Raw genomic sequence first — 27,106 nt, forward strand, 5'->3', positions numbered from 1 at the left:
TTTTAATAGATCTTCTATTTCCTCTAGTGTAACTTTTGGTAAATTGTGCTTTTCAAGAAATTTCTCCATCTCAACTAAGTTATCAAATTTCTTGGCACACAAGTTATTCATAATATCTCTTGATTATCTTTTTTAATTTTTTAACATTTATTCATTTTTTTGAGAGACAGAGACAGAGTGAGCGGGGGAAGGGCAGAGAGAGGGATACACAGAATCCGAAGCAGGCTCCAGACTCTGAGCTGTCAGCACAGAGCCCAACGCGGGGCTCCAAGTCAGGACTGTGAAATCATGACCTGAGCCGAAGTCGAAAGCTTAACCGGCTGAGCCACCCAGGTGCCTCTCCCTTGACTATCATTTTAACGTCTGTAAGATATACTGTAATACTCCCTTCCTTCCTAATATTGGTAATCTGTGTTTTCTCTCTCTTTGCTCATGACCAGTCTTATAGGAGTTTGTCAATTTTATTAAGCTTTTCAAAGAACCAACTTCTAATTTTGCTGATTTTCTCTACTATTTGCCTTTTTAATTTATTGATTTCTGCTAAATAAGCAGAAATCTACCATTTCCTTCTTCTATTTTCTTCGGGTTTAACTTCTTATGTAGATGCTGATGGAGGAAAGAGATCATTGATTTCATACCTTTCTTCTCCTCTAACATAGTCATATAAAGCTATAAATTTCCTTCAAAGGACTCAAATAGTTGCACCTCATAAATTTTGGTATGTTCTTCCATTCCTCACTTCACAATATTTTCTAATTTCCCCATGATTTCTTCTTTGACTCATGGGTTAGTTGGTAGTGTGTTAATTTTCTGCTACTTGAGGATTTTCTAGATATCTCGTTGCTCATTTCTAATTTAATACCATACTAGTCAGTTGACGTATGTATACTCTATAAATTTCAATCATTTTAAATCCATGGAGACTTATTTTTATGTCCCAGCATATGGCCTATCTCAGTGAAGTTTCCACACTTGAGAAAAACGCATATTCTATTAGTTGGCTGTAGTGTTTTAGAGATAACAGACAGGTCTAGGTGGTTGGTGGTGTTTAGATCTTCCAAATCATTATGGGGCGTTTTTTGGTTTTTGGTTTGTTTTTGTTCTTTAAATTTTTTTACGTTTATTTATTTTTGAGACAGAGAGATAGAGTGCAAGCAGGGGAGGGGCAGAGACAGACAGGGAGACACAGAATCCCAAGCAGGCTCCAGGCTCCGAGCTGTCAGCACAGAGCCCGCCACGGGGCTCGAACTCACAAATGGTGAGATCATGACCTGCGCTGAAGTCGGACGCTTCACGGACTGAGCCACCCAGGTGCCCCTGTTTTGGCTTTTGGTTTTTGGTTTATTTGCTCTATCAGTGAGAGAGGAGAGTTAAAGGTCTCCAGTGGGGACAGCAAATCTGAACAGTGCTCCCTTTAGTTCTACACGATTTGGCTTCACGTGTTTGGAAGCTGTCTTACCGGGCACCGTGCACAGAAGAGCTAGTACGGCGGCCCAACTGCGTGCTCTGACAGGTGGGTCCACGAGGCTGGCCCTTGGCTGGAGGCTGGGGGTTCCCGTCACCCTACCGACCATGGCGTACTTTGCCTACGCTGTACAAAGTGGTTTATGCCGAACACCTGCTTTCCTGCTGGAAGTCTGTGATCTGGGAACGTGCTAGGCAGAAGATGCCCACCTGACAAGTCCCCAAAACGTCCGGAGCCTCTAACAAGCTTCCTTGGCTGGGAACGTTTCACACGTGTTGTCATGACTGTTGTTGGAAGAACTGAATGCACCCGGTGGGGCTCCACTGGCAGAGCACCCCTGAAGCATGCGCCTGCCCCACACTTCCCCCCACATGCCTTTCCCATGGCTGATCCTGCTCCGTATCCTCTCACTGTAGTAAATCTTTCCTGGGAGATGGACCATGTGCCGAGACATGGGAGTCCTCCCAATGAATCACTGAAACTGAGGGTGGTCTTACAGGCCCCAAGAGAGGCACATACACATTTAGGACTGTCATATCTTCTTGACTGCCATCATCATAATGAAATACCCCTCTAGAGGAGCTTGGGTGGCTCAGCTGAGCTTCTGACTCTTGATTTCAGCTCAGGTTACCATCTCACAGTTCATCAGTTCAAGCCCCGCATCTGGCCCTGTTCTGACAGTGCAGAGCCTGCGTGGGAATCTCTCTCTCTTTCTCTCTCTCTCTCAAAATAGACGGAAGGAAGGAAGGAAGGAAGAAATGCCCCTTTATCTCTGGTAATACTCCTCACCTTGAAATTGACTTGATCTGACGTCAGTACAACACAAAGATTTCTTACAGGGTTTACACGGCCTATCTTTTCTCCATCCTTTTTCCGTCACACATACAGTTCACGTCTTTCTGTTTAAAGCACGTTTTTTTTATAAACAGCCTATAACTGGGTCTTAAACAATAACTTCTGACACGTGACTCTGAATCAGGAATCCCACTTACAGGACTCATTCTACAGACACATGGGTACATGAAAAAAAACACGTAAATGAAGTTATTCATTATAGCTGTATCTGTGACAGCAAACAACTGAAAAAAACTCTATGTGTTCATCAATAAGGGTCTGAATAAATAAACGCAGGATCATCCAAAGAAATACTATGTTGTCATAAGAGAGAATGAAATTCTTCACGTGATGACATGAACATCTGTAAGACCTTGCTAAGAATATTTTTAAAGCATAAAATACAAGTGTATTTGTTTGCTGCATTTGCTTACAATTTCTGGAAAGCTATACCAAAAAACAGGTCGTGCCGGCTGTGTCCAGGGAGGGACCCTGGGGCCTTAGGGACTCCGTGGGACGATACACTTTGCTGGCATACCCTAGTGAATTCTGAACAACGGTAATCACCTTTTCAGAAATAAATACAAATAAACTTAACAAAATGCGACAATGAATAAAATCTCCTTCGTAAAACTCCTAGGAGAGAGACAGTGCCGTCACTGACTCGTGCGCTCCTGTGAGGCAGAGCCCCCTGGCTGTCTGCCCCGCCGGCCGCCTAGAGCCGGGCGTCCCTCACAACCGGCTCCGCTGGTCTCCGACCGCCTCCTCTTCTGACGGCCCCGGCTTCGGGACAAGGCAGGCCGGTACAGGAGAGCGCTGGGCGGTACAGCTGGGGGAACAGCAGCTACCGCGGGGCCAACGCGGAGGCCGCACACAGCAGGCGCTGGACCAGAGGGCTTGGAGCCGGAGGGTGTGGGCGCCGTCGCGGCAGTGAGCTCTTACAGACCCAGCTCCCCAACGACTTGGACTCGGAGCATCGCCCTACCAGCTCTAGGACCGCCTGCAGAGGAGGACACGGCCTTGCCAGGCCAAACCCTACAAAAAGTCACATGCTCACACTGGCAGGGCTGGATCCTTCCCACGCACCCCACTGGGCCTCACTGGAAGCCTCCAATCACGTGACTGTCCCGCGGGCAGCGCAGAAGCACCAGCTTCTCCCCAGGTTCCCTGCCCCAGAAGGACACGGACGCCTGCAGAGCCACGGAGCAAGGGCCCGAGTGTGCAGACGGCCGTGGTACGTCCAGGCACACGGCTTCTGCCAGGATGCCCGGAGCTCTGCCCCGGCAGCTCTAAGTGCCAGGCTGCAAGCAGGCGGTGTTCAATCGTGCATGAGCCCACCTCCTGCAAATATGCCGGCCCAAGGGACCCAAGAAAAATCAGATTACCGGGGTTTTAAAACTGCTCCACTGTGGGCAGAAGAAACCTTTACCCGGTGTCAAAAGTGCTGACCAAGTCGCTGAATCAGGTATTCTCTTTGCTGATGGGCCACTTTGCCTCCAAATACTGCCAAAGCCCGAGGTAATGGGTACAGTGGTAAGACTCAGATAAATAAGTGAAAATCAATATCCTCTCAGCTGGAACAGCAACGACATGCAGTTGACAACAAATAGCAAATTTCTTTACCTGCTTAATTAGCGGCCCATCAAGCCACTTCAGGACGCACTGAAACGCAGTCGATTCCTTTATAGGCTGGCGTGCTCTCTGTGGGTGGGGAGGGACCAGCACGTTTTGGTCAAAAATCCTGAGCCAGTCTTTCATTCTGCCAGTCTGAGGATGACTCGGGCCTCTAGGATTACCTGCGTGATTTGTGTTCAAATAAATAAAGGAGTTTTAAGGGCCACGGTGCTCAGGGCAATTCTGAAAGTCTCCTACCTCCCATCACACCATCCCCAAAACCCACCCTCCGCCACTCCTCCCTTGGAACCCCATGCTGCTTTCCCCGGGGTTAACAGGCCCCGTCTCACTCTGGATAGCCTCTCCGTCCTTGCTGTCCTGACCCAACTACAGCATGACTAGGCTGGCCTCAGCCAGTGACTGGTATAGAGACAGGCACATGCAGGGCTGCTTTGTACAGTTGCGGAGGTTGAGCACTACACAAGAGTGCCAGGCCTTGGGGACTAGGGCCGTCTTGGAAGGGACTAGGAGGCATGACCCAGTCAGAGCCAACAAGATGCAAATCTCACAGCTTCTGCTGCTCCTATTGAGAGAAGGAAATACTCTTTTCTGCAGCCCTTAAAGCAGAGAGGTCATCAGTGTGAAGCTGTCAGGGGCCACCACGGGAGCAGCTTCCGTGAGACACACGTGGAAAAAGCAAGCAGAGCAAAAGGACCAGTGGGTCTAGGTGTCATGGTAAGAGACCCTAAAGCCACCCAGGACAGCTCAGCTACATGGCAGTCCCTTGTTGCCAAAGCCGATGTGGGACAGGTTTTGAGTGCTAAGAGCTTCTTGGGAACCTGGCTCATCGAGGATGTCATCCGCCTTCCAGGCAGACAGGGATCTGAACCTTGTCTAGAACTGTCAACCTTCCAGCTGACACACAATCTTGGCTTTGATAAGAGGCTGAATCCTGTACACTCAAATGACAAGCAAGATAGGGCAGTGATCTGGTCTCCTAAGACAGAGGTTCTCTAAATGTGGTCCCCAGACGCTGCGGTTCCCCGGGGTTGTCAAGGGCTCCACAAGGTCAAAAATATTTCCACAATATTCAGATGTCATGGACCTTTTTCTCTGTATGGACAATTTGTGCTGATGAAGCCACGGCAACAGTGGGCCAAGCTGCCGGGGCCTCAGGGCGCCCCAAGGCAACGGCACCGAACCCTTCGGGCCGCTGGGTGTTCTTCACCACTCACAGCAGAAGACACGGAAGCTTCACTTAAGAACGTCTTTGGTTGGGGGGCCTGGGGGACTCAGTCGGTTGAGCGGCCGGCCGACTTCGGCTCAGGTCATGATCTCGCAGTTCGCGAGTTTGAGCCCCACGTAGGGCTCTGTGCTGACTGCTCGGAGCCTGGAACCTGCTTCGGATTCTGTGTCTCCCTCTCTCTCTGCCCCTCCCCACTCACGCTCTGTCTCTCTCTGTCTCAGAAATAAAAATGTTAAAAAAATTTAAAAAAAATTTTTTTTAAGTGTCTTTGGTAAAGCTGTGAAAACCACCATTTCTTGGCCCTTGAGTACACACATTTCTAATATTTTGTGATGATGTGGGAAATCCACAAAAAAGCCCTTCTGCTACAAAATGAAGGGTGATGGTTGGCTTGGGGTCAGCTGGGCATGATCTGTGCACTGTGAGGGGGACCAGCTGCTTCTGTCACTCAGCAGCACCGTTTTTACTAAAAGACCAGCTCAGAGACAAACCGTGCTCGTTTGAACTTGGGCACCTTGCAGACGGACAGACGTGAACAAAATGAGTCCGTCACTTCAAGGAAAACGTGTAAGAATTGAGCTTTCAGGCAAAAATCAGAATCGGGGAAATCGGTATCCTCCCCCGGGAACCTGACAGCTTCCAGCTGAGGTTTTCCTGAGATGGATGGTGACGGTAAGGAAAGGGATCTTTGGAAATTGTAGGATTAAATCTGCGCTGTTTAGTAGAGGAGCCTACCTTAGAACCAGTATTCTCCTAGCGTGCAGGGCCTAACGACATAAAAGCCTGCATGTGTAAAAGACCCACCCAAAGTGCAGGACAGATCAAAGGACTGTAAGTACCAGAGTACGACAAGTTCACTGGCAGAGCGTCAAACTCTACTTGGCAACAAACGTTCAAGAAACTACTGCTTTTTGGTGAAGCACCAGAGGAGAACATCCCTAATTTTTACCCGAACACTCCTCCCTTCTGAGTGAGGCCAAGTTTCTTTCAACGACTGTGACCAAAACAACGTAGCTCAACAGGTTCAAAACAGAAATCTGTATGAGACCCAGCTGCCTACTAAGCCAGACGTTAAAAAAAACTTAGGAAAACGCAAAACCACCCCTCTTCCTGCTAATTTTTTTGTTCTGGGAAACAGTTGGCTTTCGTAAAAAAAATACACTTTAGGCTAACACGTAACAGGTCTGTGGCTATCTTTAAATGAACAATAACATTGTTGACATTTCTCAGTTTTCATTGCTAACATGGTAAATCCTGGTAGATGTTAAGCTCCTTGGAGTCCTCAACGATTTTGTGAAGCATGAAGGGCTGTTCTAGCGGGACCCAAAGGACGAGGGCTTTTGTGCAGCGTGTGGGGAGCAGAGCCCACAGAGCACAGATGTGACTGGCCTGAGATGCTCTCCCACACCAGAGGGCCCAGGGAACACAGCCCTGTCCCTCCGCGGGAGCGCCCCCCACCCCGGAGTGCCCCCCACCCCCCCCCCAGGCAGGCATCCACCCCAGCATCCAGATCCGGGCGGTTCCCGAGCGGGACAGCATGCATGCATTGGGGTCCCTGTCCTGTGTTACTTTGGTCTGCACGATACCCCGTTTTAAGGAATGACCCTCCCAACCCCATGTGTGGGAAGGCCGCCCACAATTACGGGCAGAGCGCTCTAGTGGCGTGCTCACAGATGACATGTGACCCACGGGTGCAAACCACCGTCTCCCCTGGGACCCCAGCCACGGTTCCCTCTGGAGAGGTTGTCTCTGCTCAGAAGACAGGAGCTGCCCAAGCCAGCCAGGAGCCCCAGGGGCCGCCTGCCGCTCCAGGGAGAGCCCGAGGTCAAGGCCGGCCGAGGGAGACTGGAGGAGATGGGGGTGGGGAGGACCCAGACCTCCAGGTGGAGACAGGCTGACGGAAGGCAGCCCCACTCCCACCGGAGCTGAGTTGCCAGGAAAAGCCCTTGAAGGCTTTCTGTGCTAAAGAATTGCCCCCAAAGCTGTCCCTGTCCTAATCCCCAGAACCTGAGAAATGTGTGACTTCACATGGCAAGAGGGACTTTGGGGGCATGATTAATTAAGCTAAGGACCTTCAGGTGAGGAAAGTGCCCTGGACTCCATAGGCGGGCCTGGTGGGGGACCCAGGAGGGTCAGAGGGAAGCTCAGGTGACCACAAAGCAAAACAGATCCTCCCCCACACAGCCCTGCCCACACCTCGACTTCGGCCCAGGGAGACGGACCGTGGACTTCCGACCTCCAGAACTGAAAGAGAAGAACTCTGTGTCGTCCTGAGCCACCCAGCACGTGGTACCATTACAAAAGCCACAGGACACACAGGTGCGCTTCCGAGCAGCGGAGGCCTGACACCCAGCAGGAGGGCCACCTGCCCAAGAGACCTTCTGGGAGGCTCCCAGGGCCAGCTGCTGGGCTTCCCACGGGCACGGCTGCCACCTGCCCTGTACTGGCCAGCCACCTGCATAAAGGGATCTATTTTCCTGTGTCCTTAGTACCTGGCTCATCATCAGAACTCAAAAAATTTTCATAAAATCTAATTGAAGTCTCAATAAAGTTGACTCCCATTTTTTTTTTTTTTTTTTTTTTTTTTTTTTTAGGGAAAACGTCTTCCCGTGCACTTGTTATAAAACTGGGACATTCGGGCGCCTGGGTGGCTCAGTCGGTTAAGTGTCTGACTTCGGCTCAGGTCATGATATCATGATCCGTGAGTTCGAGCCCTGCGTTGGGCTCTGTGCTGACAGCTCAGAGCCTGGAGCCTGTTTCAGATTCTGTGTCTCCCTCTCTCTCTGACCCTCCCCCATTCATACTCTGTCTCTGTCTCAAAAATAATAAATAAACGTTAAAAAAAATTAAAAAAAAAAAAACCGGGACATTAATTCATACCGAGCGAGCGCCACGACAGCCTGAAACTCGCCGTGTAGCGCCGTGTAGAGGCCATTCAGGCCTCTGAATGGGGCCTCTGCACGCTGCCTGTAGTGTCTGCCCGGCTCTGGGGCCATGCCCCCCTTGCAGGCCACTGAAGACCCTGCCCACTTGGCCCAGATTCCTGACCGGGCACCTCCTTCCCCTCCTGCCGGCGACCGCACTTGGCCAGCAGATGCCGAGGAACACTCGCGTTCTGGTCCACCTGGCAGGGAACACACATCCACGGGAGTGCCCCCGGCACAGCAGGACCCACACCGGGCAGAAAGGCATCTGCTCTGAAGGGAACAGCCACCCAACCAAAACAGTGAGCTGGGCAGGTGGAGGCAGACGGCGACAGTCCGAGTGGCCGGTGGAGGGAGAGAGGACACCGGAGACACAGGCTCCTGGGGGTGGAGACCAGGCAGGCACAGAACTCTCCCCTTCCGCCCAACCCCCACAGAACAGCTGCCACCTGACCCTCCCCCACTCCACCACCCCTCTGCCTTTGCTACAGTCCCTCGTAGATACCATGACCTCTCTGCTCCCCTCAACACACATACACAAGGCCCCTAGAAAACCCACACACATCCTTAGAAGTCAGATCCAATGCCACTTCCGCAGGGTGAGCACCCCCAGCCCCCTCCAGTGGCTCCCCCACAAGGGAGCCTGTCACAGAAGTCACCAGGCTCCCTGAGGCTCCCCATCTCTCTTGTCCTGCAAGACTGAGCTCAGTGAGGTCAGGGCTAGGTCCTCAGTGAAAATCTTTCCAATGATGAAGTATAATTAAATTGTGCCGTGCAGGAATCAAGGCAGCTACAGAGGAAAGACAGAAGGACCTCTGGGGTTGGAGGAAACAACAAAGAGAAAACATCGAGGGCTCCATGCTTCGAGCCTAGGGAAAGGGCTCTCTGGCGGAAAAACCATACAAGAAAACGCACCAGTTTTCACAAGTTCCCACAGTGAGCTGGGCCCTCTCAAGCCTTTCCACGTGTGTTATTCCAGCAACTGTGTAGATAAATATCACTGACGAGGACAGTGAGACTCAGGTTAAAGGCCAGGCCAGAGTCACACAGCTGTCATATATGACCATTACAATCGAAGCCAATGAGACACCAGCCAAGGACCCACGCTTACCCCCACTGCCCTCAGGCTTCAGGGAAGTCTCCTGCCCTCCCTGCATCTGTCTCCCACCTGTAAGATGAGAGGGCTGGGAGGTTTCCTAGAGGGCTCTGCTTCTGCTCACCTCTTCCGTTCCAGTGCATGCAATGGTGAAGACCCACCAAGTGCCCTGTTGTTAAGAATCTAAAAATCCGGGGCACCTGGGTGGCTCAGTCAGTTGAGCATCTGATTCTTGATTTCAGCTCAGGTCATGATCTCGCAGTTCGTGAGTTTGAACCCCATGTCCAGGCACTGACAGCATGGAGCCTGCTTGGGATTCTCTCTCTGCCCCTCCCCCCACTCTGTCTCTCTGTCTCTCTCTCTCTCAAAAATAAACTTAAAAAAAAAAAAAGAATCTAAAAATCCAGTGGGAGCAAGAGTGAGCAGCACACAGAAGATGAGCCTAATCAAGTCTCTGTTTTTGTTGGGGAGAGGGGGGTGAGGGGACAGAAAGAAAAGGGGGCTTGGGCGCTGAACAGGGTAAGCTGGGACAGAGTTTCCCAATGATTTACCAGAGAAAGACGGGCAGGAGCCATGAGGTGCTGTGCAGGCTGAGGGAAGCTTCTTTCCAAGAAGTGAACAAGATTTGGGGTGCCTGAGACCAAAAAGCTTTGGAAGGTTTTCTGGGAGCAAGTGAGGTCTAGTTAAGCGCTGCCTTGAATTTGCTCATTCAAGCAATCTTCTTTGCATACGTACCACGCGCCAGGGCCTGGAGACACCGCCCTGAAGGTAGCAGACCAGCTCCCTGCCCTCACGGGATGGATCTGGTGTGAAGCAGAAAGACAGGAGATAAGTTAGCACACAACGAAGGCAGGGTGTGATCTATGAAAATGACAGAGGTGGTGAGGGTGCAGCGAGCTGGGATGGAGACTAGGTTGGAAGTGGAGCCGGCTGTCCACAATCACAGGACACACGCAACACGGAGACCCAACCGCTCTGAGAATGCAGCGGTCTTCTACAGAGACAGGCGGTGGAGACATGTGCAGAGGTGGGGCCTCTGACTCATTAGGAGCGCTTAGGAGAGCAAGCATGCGGGAGGGGCCCAGGTGGTCAGCTCTTAAGTCGGTCAGGAAGTCAGCGACACGGACAGCGGAAGGGAAGGCAGGACCAGCAGGGCAAACAGAACCTCCTGCAAGAGCCAGAGTCTCGCAATCTCCGCTGGGCGGCGGCTCTGGGATGCGCCAGCGGGGATGAGGGCCCGACCCGGGAACAAACACCCCGCAGGAGTCCCCCACTGCTGTCCGGCCGGGGAAGGGCAGTGGGACGCCGAGTGCAGTGGGCCTACGTCCATCAGGGTCTCAGCAAAGCCCAGGTCGTCCGCACCGCGCTCTCGTCTTAAGCCGAGCGGCTGCTGACGGACGCCAGGGCCAAGGGCAGAGGGCGCGCAGGGTGAGCCCCAAGGAGCCCCACTGGAACCCCGGGCCGCACCAACGGTCAAGACAGGGGGCGGGATGACACTGACGCGGGCTCCCTGTCCCCGCGGAGGGACGCACGGAGTACCCCTAGCCCGGGCCCCAGCCCGCTCCGCCGCCCGCAGCGCCCCGGGCCCCGTCCAACCTCCCCCGCGGCGCCAGCCAGCGTGGTTCCGCCCGCCGCGGACTGCGTTACCTAGGAGACGGGCCCGCCGCCCGCCGCGGCCGTGCCCGGCGCGCCGAGGCCCAAGCTGTTGAGGAAGTGCCCCCACGACCGACCCAGAGCCCCGCCGGTGCCCTCGGGAGCCCGCCGGAGCCGCAGGCCTAGAGGAAAGAGGACCGGCAGAGGGTCGCCCCGTCCGCCACCACCGCGGGAGTAGCCTCGGCAGGCGGCGCGCCGCGCGCTCGCGCCCGGAGCCCGCCCCGCGTCAGCGTTGCTGGCAGGCCCGAGGGACCAATCAGAGCCCCAGTCCAGGAGCTCCGCTCCCGTAGCGCCAGCCAATCGGCGCAGCCGCGGGCCCGTCCTGATTTGCATGGCCGACGACCCCTTCAGCCAATTGGAATATGACTGGCGTGAAGGCCAACCAGTGAGAAGACAGTAGAGGCGTGGCCCAGGGCGTCCCACGAGGTGAGGATGCTGCAGGCGGAACCTGGCCGAGCGAGCGGGATTCGGGGGCGCTAAAGTCGCCGGGGCAGGGCGGGAAGGAAGATCCGGAGCGGGGCACAGGATTCGGAGCTGGAGCCCCCAGGTGAGTGCAGGGGGACCCCGGCGGGCCGCGCTGGCCACCGCCGTGCGCCGGGAGAGCAGCGGCGGGCACCCGCGAGGCCCGCGCTGATTCTCCATCTCCTCTTCCACAGCGCGTCCCCGCGCCCGCCTCCGTCCTCACCTCCTCTCCAGCCGGCTCACCTCCTTCTCCATCATCTCCCTTCCCCCATCCCGCCCGACCTTTCAGCTCCCATCCCCGACCCCTGCCCCAAACTTCATCCCTCCCCTCGTCCGGGTGCCCTCCTCCCCACCTCTGCCCCCTCCCCTTCCTGCCGCCTCGCCTCCCCCTGCCCCCAGCCTTCCTTCCCATCCCTTCCCGCGGCCTCTGCGCAGCCCCATCCGAGCGCGCCTGGCCAGGGACCTCCCCATCTCTCCTCCTTATTGCTTCTGAAGGCTCATCCTGCCTCTCTCTCCCGATCCTTGTTCCCATCCTCCCATCCAGTCTGCTCCCAGCCCCTACATCTCTCCCGGTGGGCGCTCTCCCCCCCCCCCCCCCCCCCACCTTGCAGGTCCCCAGGTCCTTGGCACTTCCTTCCTGCACCAGTTCCTCGGGCTACCTACACACCCAACCCCACCCTACTCCACCCCGTGCCTAAGCCCCTTCCCCATCTTCAGCTTCTCTTCTTTCCCTACCTCCCTACCTGCTACTGCTCCCGCAGGATGCAGAGACCCAGAAGCTGCACCGTTTCGTGCTGCGGTAGCAGCAGCCAGAGTACCTGCCCACCTTGCCACCCTCCCACCCAGTCACACCCTGGCTCTGCTCCTCCTGGCGCTTATCCTGGGGGATCCCGTGGGGGGACTGCGCTTCACCTAGAGCATCCTGGGGGGCTCCAGGTGGGAAGCCCCTTAGCACCCTTTCCTGCCTTCCTCCCTGGCCACCATCTCCCTCCCCACCCCACCCCCACTTTCCTGCTCAGCCTCACTTTGTGATTCAGCATTTTCGGGGTTGGTAACTTTCTTTGCCTCCTGGCCTGACAGAACTCGGCTGCGGGGCTGAAGGCTGGGGGTCTTGACCCTGCAGTTAGTTACAAGGGCCACCTTAGGAAAGAGACCCGAGCCGCCTGGTGGGGACATGGGTGGGGAGCAGGGGACCCGCCAGTGGGGGCTGCCTTCTCTCCCCTTCATTTGTCTGTCCTGTGTTGAACCGCATCCAAGGGGAGATGACATAAGTAATAGCTCTTGGGGAAATGGGCTATTAGCATTTATGGAAATTAATACATCCACATCCGAGGAGTGAGAACACCAAGTTCAGGCCACAGCTGTCCCAGGGTCTGTCGTTTCGGGGTTTCTTCTTTCTCTGCAACTTCTCCTCCCCCTCAAAAATGCCATCCCCCTTCCAGTGCCAAGAGCAAGCTCCCACTCTGCTAACACATTGCAGGGTTGGGGGACCCGCGTGTGGAGAGTCCCATCTGCCCTCCTGGTTGTTGCTTGGAAAAGCATCCACCTGCAGACCAGGCTTATGTGCAGTTCCTGGGCTCCTGCCCATGTGCTGTCTCAGTGAGGGGCCCAGAGGGCATTGGCTCCCCAGGTTGCGTCCATGGGAACACTCCAGATCCACACCCAGCCTCAGTGGCAGTGATGGTGTTTGGGCTGCAGCTCGTTCCTGCCTGGAAAGCAACCCCGGGGGAGGCCTCCCGTATACAACTGAGGTTCAGCTGTTGTGTTTCTCTCTCCCCTGCCAGTTGCCAGACTCTGTAGACACTCCTCAGCATCCCCCCCCAGGACTGAGCCGGGCCGTGGGGGATGGGAGGGGGGTTATGAAAAATGTGAAACCCAGGTCTTGTGCTCAAAACCCTTTGGGTCTGAATGTGGAGCCTGGTTGGGAAGAATTGGGCACAAAAGTGATTGCACACCACAGGTGTGGCGAAACGGGATACCGCTTCTTGCCTTACGAGGGTCCCAGCCGGCCGAGCGCTCTGGGAGCCTGAGGGACGAGTGAGCTCTGTGGACGGGGACAGCCTGAGAGGCTGGCTTTCTTTGCCAACGATCTCCAAATGATTCAGGAGGAAGTGAGTGGCACAAGTTTTGATTTGGCAGTTTCCGGTAGGGGCTCGGGGGGGTGGGGGGGGGGCTCCTCCAGACTTTCTGTTAGTTGGTGCTGGGTCCAAGGCAACCGGACACCTCAGAGTGGCGAAGGAAGGCCTCCTCTTTGTTGGAACCTGTGTCACGCGTTTCGTTTCCGGGGACTCCCGCTGAAAGCAGCACGTGTTTAGTCCTTGACGACATTCTCAGTGACCTTCATGTCACCAAAGGTCCCAGAGAAGAGTGATTTCCTGGAGTCCCTGAATAACAGGGCAGGGCAGTGGCAGCTGCAGGTGGCACTTGGGGAAAACAATCTCTGAAGGTGTGGGGGGCCAGAAACACCGAGCCTCCCTCCATCCCCTCTCCCAGCAGCCAGGGGGTCTCACCTCATAGAGGCGAAAGGTCTTGGCCATCTTCCCCGCCTAAGGGAGTCCACGGAAGCCCAGAGGCAGAGACTTCTCCAAGGTCACTGAGGGCAGGGGTGGATCCAGACCCTTCACACCCCACTAATGGAAGCCCAGGTCGTCTTCCCCTCTCCCAATCGGAAGAAGCCAGCACCCTGTGATGTGCCCAACCATTGGATTCAGCTGCCTTTTGGTTAGGCCACTCTGAGATGTTGCTGACATGTATAGAGGAAACCAGTGCCCTGGGGTGTGTCTGAGTCACTGGGGAGCTGTTGTGGGGGGCGGGGGGGAATGTCATCAACCACAGAGAATTCTAGTGATACCATCCTGCTTGGCCTGGCAGGTCCCCAGAGCCAGGGCGCCATGGTTCCAAAGAGGTCATCAAAGAGAAGGCAAGGGGCCAAGGCACCTGGCAAGATGAAAAGAGAGAAGAGTCTTAGATCATCCTGGGCCTGCACTTTGGACCTTGCTCTGTGACAGATCTTTGTAAATCACCCTACAAGGTGGGCTGGTTAGCCAGGATGGGGAAACTGAGGCACAGAAGGGTGGAAAGACTGACCCAGCCTCCTAACTCCTAAGGAAACCTTGATTCTGTTCCTGCTGTGCCAAGACTCTGAGACAGGTACCACCCCTCCCCCTTCCCACCAAGCTCCGGAAATGCCGGAAATCCCCGCCCCCCGCCCCCCCCCCCCCCCCCCCCCCCCCCCCCCCCCCCCCCCCCCCCCCCCCCCCCCCCCCCCCGCCCCGAGCTCACACACACAGATGGGTCTCAGATCCACAGCAGGGTCAGGGTTCAATCCCAGCTCCCAAGGGACATGGAAACCCACCCTTTTCACGAAGGGGAGCCTAACACACTCTGCCCTCCATTCACTCCAGGTCCTGCCTTTCTCTGGAGCACTCTGTGAACAGAGGTGGTCCTTGGCCGACCTCTCTTGGCTCAGCCACTTCAGGGGAGGAAGAGGGAAAAGGGCCTCCCCAGGAGAGAGAGCACCCCTGGGACCAGATGGTGACCCACCTGGTCATACTGTCTCTGTGGGGTAGCTTGAGGCTTCCATCCAGCCTGCCCTTGGCAGGTAGGAGAGTCTCCCTGCTGGGTGGGCGTGAACAGCTGCCGTGTCTTCTTACACTTTACCACTTCCTGTGGGGCTCAGCTGAGAGCTGGCCTTCCTCTCCCTGTATCCCCAGGATGAGCTCTGGGCCCAGTGCCCCCCAGCCATGAGGGTGCCCCACAGCCACACCCAGCTTTCTAATTCATAGCCCCACAGGATGTGGTCTCGGGAGGCTCTCCCTGCTCTGCCAAATCATCGCCACGTACTTAACCCTGGAGACCTTGGCATGCGTGTGGGCTTGTGTGTGTCCCTCGTAGCACAGCCAGTCCCCCAACACCTGTCTTGCCCACATCCCTGGCCCCTGCCTCCCTTGCCCTCCCCCTTGCAGCCAGCCTGCTTCTCTCTCACCCCAGCACACAGGCACCTGCAGAGTTGGCTCTCGATGTCATGCGGGGTAGAGATAAAAGAAGATTGGGGCAAGAGAAGAAGCGGAAAGGGGGGACTATCTCCTCCAGCTTCGTACCCATGCTGTAGACTCAGTTTGGTCATTTTCTCCACGGAGATCTTGGACCCTGGCTGCTGGGCAGTCATCTACCTGGAGGCTGAAAGCTAGGCAATGCCCTACTTCTCAGATCCCTGCCCCGAGTTCAAGACAGAGCAGCAAAGTGTTCGTCACTAGGCCAGTTTCCCCAGTAAATGAGCACATAAATACCGAGCCCATAAAGACCCCTAAATACCGGGTCTTGTCCACAGGGCCCTCGGTCACCAGTCTGGCCCGTGGACCCTGGTGGGAAGTTAGCTCCGCATCTCCCTCAGTCTCTGGCTCTCGCCTTCTCAGCCATCTGGCTTCACTCTCTTTCTGGATTGGCGAAACGAGACTATGTGAGTAAAAGCATAGGGACGATCCATGTCTCATGGCAGGGTGTCCGGTCAATGTCGGCTACCCTGCCACCTTCCACTTCTAGTCATGGACGGGGTCCAAATGATCGCCCTACCTGGAGCCCAGGGGGCTCCCTGGAAGGCTTGAGCAGTGCCTCGGGTCCCCTTTTGAGTGACTTCATGATCCCCCCCAGGGCTGCTCAGAATGGGCCCAGCCGGCCACTTCCATGGGGAGGGGGTGCCGTCCCGTTGCCATTGCAGAGAAGAGCCTCTCTGTGAATGGAGGGACGCACCTCGCCCTGTCCTCCCTTACCTCAGGCCTCCTGGAGGGCCAGGCCAGTCTGCCCAGCGCCTGTCTGCACGCCCGCACACCCTTGCAGTGGGCACTGGGGGGGCTGCTGAGCCGCTGTCTGAGGGTACCCACTCCCCTTCACCGCGGCAAGTTTCCACGTTCCCTCGGCAGCTGGGGGATCCTTCGGAGCAAACTCCAGCCCTGATGCCCACAAGCTGTCAAACGCAGCCAAGGGCAGAAGGGTCTAGAATTCTGCCTGCGAGCCATGCTTTCCTGAACGCTCTGTGGTGGCAGGGCCTCCCTGGGAACAGTGCCCTTCCCGCCCCTTCTAGATGGAAGAAAATCGGCTATACTAGAAGGCACGAGCAAGGAGATTCTGATTCTCCAGCTTCACTGGTAGCTGTGCACACAGTGTGGCTGCAGAGCGGGGAAGCAGGGGGCTCCGGGGGTCCCAGGGCTCCAGACGTGCCAAGGGCCATGGGCGCACACGCCAGAACCGCAGGGAGGGGCACCCGAAAACAGTCCCCCGAGGGTCCTGATGAGGCTCCATCTTTCGCCAGCACTGGTCCAGGGGTTCTGAGACCTCACTTTGAGAGACACTCCCAGCTTGTTGTGTTTATTGGTGAACTTGCGGCTCTCGCTTCTCCCTAAGGCAGCTCACAGGGAAGCTTCGGTCATTGGAGGCTCTGATGCCAAGGGCACCCTGGGGCTTCCTCGAGTCTCAGGAATGCGTGAAGCCCACTTCTCCAGGAGTGACCTGCTACACCTGTGTCATCTGTGACCTCAAATCCTGCTTTTATCTTGACAAGCGTGACAGGGTGTCGTTGTCAGTAGCGTCGTGGTCCTCTCGGAATGAGGTTTGTTGGTTGGGGATGCTGACGGTCCGCGCACTTGTCTGATGGAAGCCAGGCTCTACAGAGGAGCGGGCTCTGTCCCTCTGGTCTCATCCTGTGGCATCTCGCCTCCCCCATCTCGGTAGCCTGTCTCCCACCTCTGCTCCTGGCTTCTTCTCCCCGTCCCCCCAGCCCCGGGGGTATTGCCTTTCCCTCTCAATGAGAAGAAGGTATTTTTAGTCACCCTGGCCAGGAGGTGTTCAGGTGTCAGGGACAGGAGGCCCGGAGCCATCTCTGTCCCTTTGCTCCTACAAAGGACACATGATACCCGGAACAGAATTGCAAATCCCAACCCAAAACGGCCAACTTTCTTCAGGGCCACAGGCAAGCTTTGACTTTCCTGGAGCAGCAGACCCCTCCCCGTTTACACCTGTTGGAGAAGGGAGCCAGGGGTGACTGGGGGGGGTGGGGGAGGAGTAGGGGGTCCCAGCTGCCCCGGCCAGGGCACTTTGGAGGCACCGGGTTGCCCCCTCACTGTGCTTCCCCTTCATGCTGAAAGATGGGTTTAGGAGAGGCCACCAGGGCACGCGGGGCGTCTGCTGGGGGACGTGCACCCACTGTCCTAACAAAAGGATTTGTTTGGATGAGATGCGTCAACCATCCCAGGCCTGATGTCACAGCCCGAGCGGCTGTGCTCGCCCGTAGGCGATGTTGTGCTCCGAACCGCGGCCCTGTGCAGTTGCGGCCTGTGCCGGGCAGTTACCCGTTCCTTGGCTGTCCCAAAAAGGTGTGGATGAGGCCACATCGGCTGGGGGAGAAGACGTGGGGTCCGGGACACGTGGGTGCCCCTTGGGCCACAACAGAAGTGTCTTCAGGCCGGGCAGGTGCCACCAGACAGCGTGCATCCTATGTGGTCAGGAAGAGACGTGAGGCTGAAGCCAGAGTGTCAGGGGGACATAGGACGGGGCACCATTCTGGGCAGGGAGAGCTGCATACAGAAAGATCAGGGACGGGGTGCCCGGGGGGCTCAGTTGGTTAAGTGCCCGGCTCTCGTTTTCCACTCAGGTCATGATCTCACGGTTCGTGAGTTCTAGCCCCACATCAGGCTCTGGGCTGACAGTACAGAGCCTGCTTGGGGTTGTCTCTCTCTCCCTCTCTCTCTGCGCCCCCCCCCCCCCCCACTCACTCACTCTCTTTCAAAATAAATAAAGAAACTTAAAAAAAAGTGCAGGGACAGCGAGAGGTACTGGCGTGACCTCAGGGAAAGGACACTGGGCCAAGCGAGGAAGCGTCTAGGGGGCTGCTCATCTTTAGAAGATGTTTCCTGCCTCTTCTGTGGGGCTGAGCTGGGTCATTCATACAGCGTGGGGAGAGGGAAGCTGACCAGGTCCCACGAGCGCCCCCAGCCCTGCCTTGAGGGTCCCTCAGGTACTACCACCTTCCCAAACACGCACATTCACACAGCCCAGGCTGCATCTCACCCATGCTTAGAAGGTTCTGGCAAAGCCCACAGAGTGCCCCTGGGAGGGCTGCAGAAAAGAGGGTTTCTCCCCACCCTCCTGCAGGCTGGTAACCATGGTAACCGCTGGAGGTGCCCAGCCACCTGCTGGGCTGTATGGGTGTGAGGGCCTGGCTGGGCCCCATGGTATGCCCACGTGGGTCCCAGGGTAGCAGCCTGTGTGAACAGTAGGAGAGGGGGTGGCAGGTGCAGCCCGGGCTCTCACCCAGCACTCTGCACGCAAAGGCATCACAAGCCAGGGGCCCCTTCCCCCAGCCCCTCACAGAGACGAGGGCACCTGTCCCCCCCGCTCGGCCAGAATCCCTGGTCTCTAACACAGCCCCAGTGTGAGCAGGTGCTTAAACTAATACAGGGCTTTATTTCACTCAGCATTGCTTCTCCAGCCAGTGGGCGTCAGCAAAGTCCCTTCAGGCCCCTCAGTCTGGTGCCCTGTAGTCCAGCGACCCCATTTTAGGAAGAAGGAACCAAGGCTCGGGGAGGAATCCTACCTGTTGGCTCCTGACCGCTGACCTGTGTCGGGTCCCTGAGCCGCCTCGCTAGCCTCCCGTATGCCTCTGCACTCCATAGCCGCCATTGTGGCTGGTGTCTGGGCCCTCCTAGACCGTGTGCCCACGAGGACAGGGCATGTCTGTGTCATCACCGCCGCAGCCCCCGGCTCAGCCCTCAGGGGGGACGCGCCAGAGCAGGCTGTCAGCGACCATCAGGAACAGTGGACACTCCCAGAAGGCAGGGCAGGGTGGACAATGGCACGCAGAGCTCCCGTTCGCCCAGCTGGAGGCACCCTCTGCCGAGCTGGGCACAGGTGCAAAAGCGTGGCCCATGGACCTAGAACGGTCAGAGAAGGGAACCCTCTGGGCAGAAACTGAACCTGTGCCATGGTCCCTGGGACCCCGCTCCATGCATTGGACCGCCCTTAGAGGAGGGGCCCACCCATCATGAGGACTACTCTTGCAACCCAGCCCAGGCCTTCCCGCTTCCTGAGCCAGACAGCCTGTGCCTCGTTCTCCAGGGAAATGCTCGTTTCCCTGTATGTGTTGGTGAAATTGCCTGGTGCCAGGGCATCGCCCCCCACTCCCCCCACATGGGCCCCAAGCGCACTCGCCTGCCCTGGGCTGACCTCACAGTCTCCTGAGTGCCCACAGTCCCCTGAAGCAGCACACTCCGTGCCTCGGAGGCCAGACTCACCACCCGACTCCCTCACGGCATCCGTGCCCAGGGCTCAGAGCTGCAGAGACAGGTAAATGCCACCGTCCAGATGAGTCCGTGAGTTCCCCGTGGCTCAGGAATGAAGCCGCGCCTCCCGCCCTGGCACTGCCCTCCACCAGGACTGCTTTTGGGGCTCCCCTTCTGCCCACTCCTCCACCCCAGGAACCTCCAGAGGCTCCATTTGGAGGAGCTGAGCTGCGGCACGCTCCCCACCTCATGGGCTCTGGGTCCTTAAGCTGAAACCATGGGACCAAGCCTGGGCTCCCTGGGGGCGGGCAGAGGCCACCCCCACTGCAGGCTCCCTCGTTTCTTCTCCCCCATACTGGCTACCCGCCAGCAGATCCTCCCCCAAAGTGTCTTACCCACCACCGGATCCAGGGCACGATCCTGGCACACCCTGAACACCAGGCAGTGCCCCAGGGGGGGTCAGGGCAGCCACGGCCTCTGGGCCTGGCACCCAGCCAGAGACGGCGGCACGTGGGGACTGAACCTGCATGCTGAGACAGCTGCGGTCCTGGGGCCGGCAGCACCGGCTGATGGCCACAGCCTCCCAGCCGCCTGGCGTCTGAATGGACGGCCTCTGTCCTGCAGCCCCTGAGCCTCCCGGAACAGACCACATGTTCAGTGCCCAGCAGCCAGGATGCCCCTCGTGTTTTTACAGCCAAGCCACTTAATTATGCGGAGATAATTCCTCCTAACTGCAGACACTGTCCCAGGGCATCCGGATTGAGTGGTCCCAGGTGGCAGGTAGAGAAGGCCATGGCCCCACCAGCAGATTTGCAGGGGAGCTGAGGGCCCGGCAGTTGAGGGGGGAACCTGAATAGCTGAACGCCTTTTGTCGTGCTGTGAGAAAGAGCTGGCACTTCATCTGGATGTTGGAAGATGATGTTGATGGTGACATGGTGATGATGGGGATGATGGTGGTGGTGATGGTGATAGTGGGGATGGGGGTGATGGTGGGGATAACAGTGGTGATGGTGATGGTGGTGATGGGGAGGACGATAATGGGGGTGATGGTGGGGATGGCAGTGGTAATGGGAATGATGATGGTGGTGCTGGGGAGGATGATGATGGGGTGATGGGGGTAATGGTGGGGATAACAGTGGTGATGGGGATGGTGATGGTGGTGATGGGGAGGATGGTGATGGGGGTGATGGGGAGGATGACAATGGGGGTGATGGTGGGGATGGCAGTGGTGAGGGGGGTGATGGTGGGGATAACAGTGGCGATGGGGATGGTGATGGTGGTGATGGGGAGGATGATAATGGGGGTGATGGTGGGGATGGCAGTGGTAATGGGAATGATGATGATGGTGATGGGGAGGATGATAATGGGGGTGATGGGGTGATGGTGGGGATAACAGTGGGGATGGAGATGGGGATGATGGCGGTGGTAATGGGGATGGTGGTTATGAAGATAGTGATGGTGGTCATGACGATGGGGCTAATGGTGAGGATGATGGCAGCAACGATCGCTGTCACTGTCATTATTTGTACCACAGCTGCCTTTGTCCAAGAACAGCCCTGCTCTTTGTCAGGCCCCTGGTTAAACCTGGCACGCATTTGCTCTTAATCCTCCCGCCACCCCAGGATTGGGTAATATGATTCTCTGCGCCTCACGGGGGAGAACAGGCACCATGCCTCCCTCGGGTCATGCAACCAGAGGACGGAGCTAGGATATGACCTCAGAGGACTCCCGATCCTGTGTCCCAGACCAACCTCGTGACGGGGCAGGTGCACACCCCTGGCCTCACTCCTGGTCTAGGGTCGTCGGGATCCCTGGTCCAGGTCAGCATACAGGGAAACCCCAGGAAGGCGCCGCCCGGCCCCCAGCTGGCCACCCTTGCTCCAGCTCCATTGATGAGGAGGTGAGAACTGGCCCTGGCAGAGCACCACCCCCACCCCCGACCCTGTGGGATTCCCAGGCTGCCACCGGAGCCTTTCCCTGCGTTGTGCACACAGGCCGTCGTCACCAGAAAGGGGACTGAATCTGAAGCAGCAACAGGGTGGCTGGGAAGAGGGACCCCTCCCCTGTCACCTGTCTGCTTTCCCTTCTGCCAGCGGAGACGTGGGAGCTCTCCACAGTCCTCACCCAATTATGGGGGACGCTCACTGCCAGTGACTGCGTTACACCCTATTGGGTTTCCATCATTCACTTAAACATCATTTCCTTAGGGGTTTAGCGGCTGTAGTGAGGTTTGTGTGTGTCTAGGTTTATTTGCTGTCTTGAACCTCTAGGATATATTTAGAAGTAGGATTTCTGGATCCCAGGCTATAGATCTGTATTACCCCGGTTGTTTCACCAGAAGATTGTGCCGTGTAGCCCAGAAGTAGCAACATCTGAATGGAGTAGCTTCATCGTAGCCTCACCAACAACGGGTATTCTCATTTAAAACTATTTTTCCCTGTGAATTACGATCACCAAGGCACGGCGCCTGGTGACTGTCTTCTGCGTAGCTCTTAATTCAGCAGAGCCTTTAATGGATGTGCTGGGGTAAAGCTGGCTTTCAAATTGCTTAGTGTGGTGCTGCATGGGCAAGATATTAATCTTCCATGCCTCCGTCATGTGGTGCTAGGACCGTAATCCTCTTTGAAACCATTTGTTATTTATTCCTACAGCCCCCTGGAGAGCGGGGAGAGCCCCAGGAGCCTGCTCACAGATGCTAATGCAGGGAGAGCTGCAGAAATATCCCTGTAGACTCCCCGCCCCCACTCCTGACCAGGGTGTGGAGCTAAGCCAGGGCTGGGGACACGGGGCTCCAGCGCCCCACCCCAGGTGGTCTCCCCTCCCCCAAGAGAAGGCTGTTCCTCTGCCTCCGTACAGCCTACTGAGATCGCAAGGCTTAAAGGGTTCGGTGGTGGGTATGTCAGTTTCCTAGGGCTCCCAGAACAAATTACCACAAATATGGAGGCTCAAAATAGCCGTATTTACTCTCTGGCAGATCTGAAAGCTACAAGTCTGCAACCAGGGTGTGGGCAGGGCTCATTCCCTTTGGAGGCCCCAAGGAAGTGCCTGCTCCAGGCCTGTCTCCCAGCTCCTGGTGCTGCCAGTGACGTTCCCAGGTTTCTAGATGTGTCATCTGCCCCCACCTTCACATCTCCTTCTTTCTGTGTCTGAATCTTCTTCTCTTCTTACAAAGACACCTGTCACTGGATTAAGGGCTCCCCCCACCCTCCCAATCCAGAGTGACCTCTTCACTGGATCCCTACCTTAATTACATCTGCAAAGACCCTGTTGTCATATAAGATCATACTCTGGAATTAATACTTTGATCTTTTGGGGGGGGGCGGGTACACACCTCAACCTGCTGCAGTGGGGTTCTGCCCCCGATGTCCACCCGCATCCCCAGTGCCCTACAGAGGGTTCTATGACTTTCTTTCTAGCCTCCTGTTTATTTTCCCCTTGGCAAAGATCACATGTCAGGTGTTGCTGGCTGGGGGTGAGAGTTCACGAGGATCCCGGAGTGGGGGCACGGAGGAGAGGGGGTTGTGTCAAAGGCCCACGGTTACACCAGAACTAGGGCTTCATGCTGTCAAGAATGGGGTCTTCCCCAGCCGCATCTGCCGGCTTACTTGGAAGGCAGAATCCCCCCCCCCCCCCCCCCACCCAACCAGGTTTGGCTCAGCAGCCCGGAGAGGCTGTGGGAAGCCCAGGCCCGCCTTCTAGAGCTGACCTGAGGGTCACAAGGTGAGCAGGTAAGACAGGGCCCTGTGTCTCATTGACGGTGGATGGGAGGCACTCAGGGAAACCCCCTTTTCAGGATGCTAGCCTGCGAGGGGGCCCTGGATCTGTCAGACACGCTGCTCAGCCAGAATTCTGCTTCTCAGGATCCTGCTTCCCCTCTGCAGCTGGAACCAGGATCTGGCCCCCAACTTCCAAGGGTCACTATCGGGATGCACCTGAGAGTGAGGTTAAGAGCTACCGTCCAGGGATCCGACCCCCACTGTGTGTGAAATCGGCACACGGTCAGTGCAGACGGCCAGCCTGGAGCTGCGCCAGGCACTGTGCTGAGCACAAGGGAGGGGGACCGGCTGGACATGATGGCCAGAGTGTCCCAGTGCGGGGCTGGCCCAGAGTAGGTGGCTCCGGTCCCCACAGCCCAGGACCAGCCTCCCCACCTCCGATGTTGCTGCAGAAACTCACATCAGTGAGCAAGATGGCAACAGCCACTGCTCCCCAAGCAGGCTGCACAGGGGGTGGCTTCCTGCAGGGCTCCAGAGGGGAAGAGACCTCAGCCCCACCTGGGGGAGGGCCAGGTGCCCAGGGACTGCTTGGGAACACAAGACAATGCCAGCGTGGCCACTTCATGTGGACAGACTGTGAAATTGCCTATCTGGGAACACCAGGAAGCTGGGGTCCCTCCTCCTCCCGTCCTGGGGTGTAAGCGGTTAAAACGCAACCCTGTGCCACGAAGCTTGGAGCAGCTCCATCCATCGGTGGATGCCACCTCGGCTCCCTCCTGTGTCAGCTGCTCTGACTGCTGAGTCAGGCTCTGAGACGCAGTAATCAGTGCTCATGGCTGTAACCACGGGCAGAATTGCCTGTTTCCTTCCCGTCCCTGGAACTCTGTTTTCCTGCCTCCGCTCAGTTAGGACTTGAGCCGTTTGTGAGAGGAGATGTTTTCTTTATGGTCTCTTATCATGGATGCCCCCAAAAGAGAGGGGGAAGCCAGGCCCTCCCAAGGACACTGTGCAACACCGTTACTCTTGCCATCGCAGGGGACGGGGCTTGGGGGGGGGGGGCCCTCCGGGCCCCTCCCCTACCTTGAGCAGCCCCTTGATTCATTGATTACCCTGCTGAGAGGTGGACCCGCGCCAGCCAGGTCCTCACAACCCTGCGGCTGCAGCCGCGGCTGAGAGGGGCTGGAGGTGTCCTTAGCTCGGTGCAGCCTGTGGGTTGCCCGGCCACCGCCAAGGGGGCCGCTGCCTCACCCCGGATCCCCACTCTAGCACCGGTGAGGAGGGAATCCTGGAGGGGAGCCATTGAGACCTGCAGGCTTTCTACTTGGCGTGAAGGGCAGGGCTTGGGTTTTGCAAGGGAAATGACCCCCTAGTCTGGTCCTGTAGGACCAGGTGTAGGAAGCTGCACCTCCCCAGCCCCCACCCCTTGCAGGACTGCCAGCACCAGGGACAGATCTCCCGTGTTCCCCGTGCATAATCTTTAAGAGCCTCTCCTCTCGGAAGGACCAGATCAGCTGGTCCTGACACCAGAATTGGTGAGAACCCTCCTTGCCCAGCCCCATGATCTCACACTGCGTGTAACTCCCACCCAGGAGGGGCTGCCCCTTGGGAACTCAGGCCTCGGGCTGCCTCGTGGGGAGATGCCTGTGGCCTCGATCATGGTCTGGCTCCCCCAAGGGAGGCACTGGGGCAGCCCTGCCATTCCTCTGGGAGCGGGTGCAGCTGGAGCTGTAGAGACAGGAAATTGGCCTTGGCCAGGGCCCAGAAGGAAGAAAGCAACAGCGCCCCTGAGTGTGCTTCATCCCCAGGGAGGTAGGAGCAGATCCAACCCCCTCTGCCTCCCTCCAGAAGTGTGGGACACGCTGAGTCTGTTTGAAATGCGCCGTGGCTGAAAGTGCACTTCCCCTGAAGACGAGCCCGAGGGTCTAGGCGGCATCGTGTGCTTCTCAAGTCCTTCTGGCCACCCCACACCCTTGTGGGGACCCTGGGCCCTCGGTCTTTACCTGCCCCGTTGGCATCTACTTTTTAGAGCAGAAGGAGGCTGCCCATGGGGTGGCCTGGGACATCAGTGCCTTCTACACGTGGGAAGGTCAGCACTACCCGTCTGGCCTGCGCGGGGTGGAGTGTCTGGCCTCTGGAAGGCGAGGCCTTTTCCCGGCATCTCTGGGTACCCAAGCACCAGCAGGCTACGGGCCACTTGGCTACTGGGTGGCGTGGGCCCATGTGTGTGCATGTATGTGTGAGTGTGTGTGTGCACGCACATGCACACACCCCTTCCGATCTGCTTTCTGCTTCCCGTGCCTACACCCCCCTCCCCGAGCTTCTCACCAGGGCTGGCCTGGAACACACCGTCCGCCGGGGCAGTGCAGGGGGCCGGGGAGGGGGGGGGGGGTTGGTGGTGTTCTGGTCGCTCCCTAGATTCTCTTGATAAACTTCCTGTAAGATGAGAAACCCCTGACACACTTTCCCAAAAGCGGATGTAAAATTAGTTTCAAAGGCAAGCGAGAACCGCACGATGTCCTGGAACTCACATTCGCCCTGGGCTTCTGCTGTGGAGTCCACACGCCCTCTCCTGGGACTGCTGGGATGAGATTTTGCCGGGATGTCAGAGACACTCTCTCGCACTCGGCTCTCTGTCTGTCTCTCTTTGGCAAGATTTCCCACGCTTCAGCCACTGGCCAGCCATCTCAGGATTTGGGTTATACATGCACACTTCCAGGCCCGTTTCTGCGTTTATATTTTTCCCTTAAGCTTTTTTTTTTTTTTAAATAAGCTTATTTTGAAATGAATTTTGCTGCCCCTGCAAAAAAGAGAAATCTAGCATTACTTGTCATAGTTTGGAGATAACTAGAAAAGAAGTAGGTAGATGTTGGATTCAAGAACTATCTCAAGGGGCACCTGGGTGGCTCAGTTGGTTGAGTGTCCACCTTTGGCTCAGGTCATGATCTTACGGTCCGTGAGTTCGAGCCCCGCGTCGGGCTCTGTGCTGACAGCTCGCAGCCTGGAGTCTGCTTCAGATTCTGTGTCTCCCTTTCTCTCTGCCCCTCCCCTGCTTGCTCTCTCTCTCTCTTTCAAGAATAAATAAACATTTAAGAAACATTTTTTTTAATCTCAAGTGTGATCAGGACATGCAGACTTTGACTGTCTCTGCCTTAGGGGATGTGGGATGAGCCCTTGCTTGCCTTCTGGAGATTCGGGGGTGTTCCAGTCACCCCATCCCCTAGGTCACAGGCAGGCTACTCATGTTCTCAAGGGCGAGCTGAGGAGTCCCTCCTGCCCCTGCTCTGGTGAATATGAGAGATGGGGAAGCCTTGGGGCATCAGCCCCATATATATATATATATATCCCCTTGTTGGATTTCGGCTCCAGGGCAGAGGGCAGTTTTTGGGGAGGGGGTGCCCAGGGGCAGGGCTGGCATTCAAGTGTTGAAGACTTAGACGAGAAAACTATAGGGAGCGTTCTCCAGAAATCATTGTGGATTTGGGGGCAAAATGGCATAAGGTTGTCATTCGGAGTGTTGGCTTTGCAGTTAGGCAGACCCGTCCTAGCTCCTTGCCTCTTAGAGTTGTGTGACTCTAGGTAGGTCTCTAAGAGGACACAGGTGGTACAGGAGTTAGAAATGGAAAGTGCAAGCTGCCTCCCCACTGTTTCCCACCCCCAGGGTAACCCTGAAAATACTGCGGGGTGACCCGTCTAGGCCTGGGGACCTACCGTTGGACCCTGAGGCTGGTGAAGGCCCTGGCAGATGGGGAGACGTAGCGGTCCCCCGAGGCAACAGCAAGAACAAGGACGGGACTGCCATGGGCACAGGGGCATGAGGGAAGAG

The 27,106-nt window shown here is 56.6% G+C and overlaps 2 protein-coding genes across 11 annotated transcripts in view; one reads left to right on the forward strand and one right to left on the reverse strand.

Moving 5' to 3' along the window:
- Positions 1-11,066, reverse strand: part of NPHP4 (nephrocystin 4) — a 110,933-nt gene extending 99,867 nt beyond the window's left edge. For 3 of the 7 annotated variants that reach the window (XM_045475434.1, XM_045475432.1, XM_045475433.1), the window contains exons 1-3: positions 10,827-11,031; positions 9,915-9,982; positions 3,923-4,095 (exon numbers count right to left, since the gene is read on the reverse strand). In XM_045475434.1, coding sequence (XP_045331390.1) covers positions 3,923-4,057 — 135 coding nt within the window. In that variant the 5' untranslated portion in view covers positions 4,058-4,095; positions 9,915-9,982; positions 10,827-11,031. Of the gene's footprint in view, positions 1-3,922; positions 4,096-4,482; positions 4,585-9,910; positions 9,983-10,826 lie in introns of all 7 variants that reach the window. The other 4 variants (XM_045475430.1, XM_045475427.1, XM_045475429.1 and 1 more) reach the window with 4 other exon arrangements.
- Positions 11,067-11,241: 175 nt separating this feature from the next.
- The window catches only part of KCNAB2 (potassium voltage-gated channel subfamily A regulatory beta subunit 2), an 85,370-nt gene continuing 69,505 nt past the window's right edge, over positions 11,242-27,106 (forward strand). The window contains exon 1 of one of the 4 annotated variants that reach the window (XM_045475447.1): positions 11,242-11,379. The gene's annotated coding sequence lies outside the window, so the exon portion shown is untranslated. The remainder of the gene's footprint in view (positions 11,380-27,106) is intronic. The other 3 variants (XM_045475445.1, XM_045475440.1, XM_045475446.1) reach the window with 3 other exon arrangements.

This window comes from Leopardus geoffroyi, chromosome C1 (genome assembly GCF_018350155.1).
Source record: "Leopardus geoffroyi isolate Oge1 chromosome C1, O.geoffroyi_Oge1_pat1.0, whole genome shotgun sequence".
Taxonomy (NCBI): Eukaryota; Metazoa; Chordata; class Mammalia; order Carnivora; family Felidae; genus Leopardus; species Leopardus geoffroyi.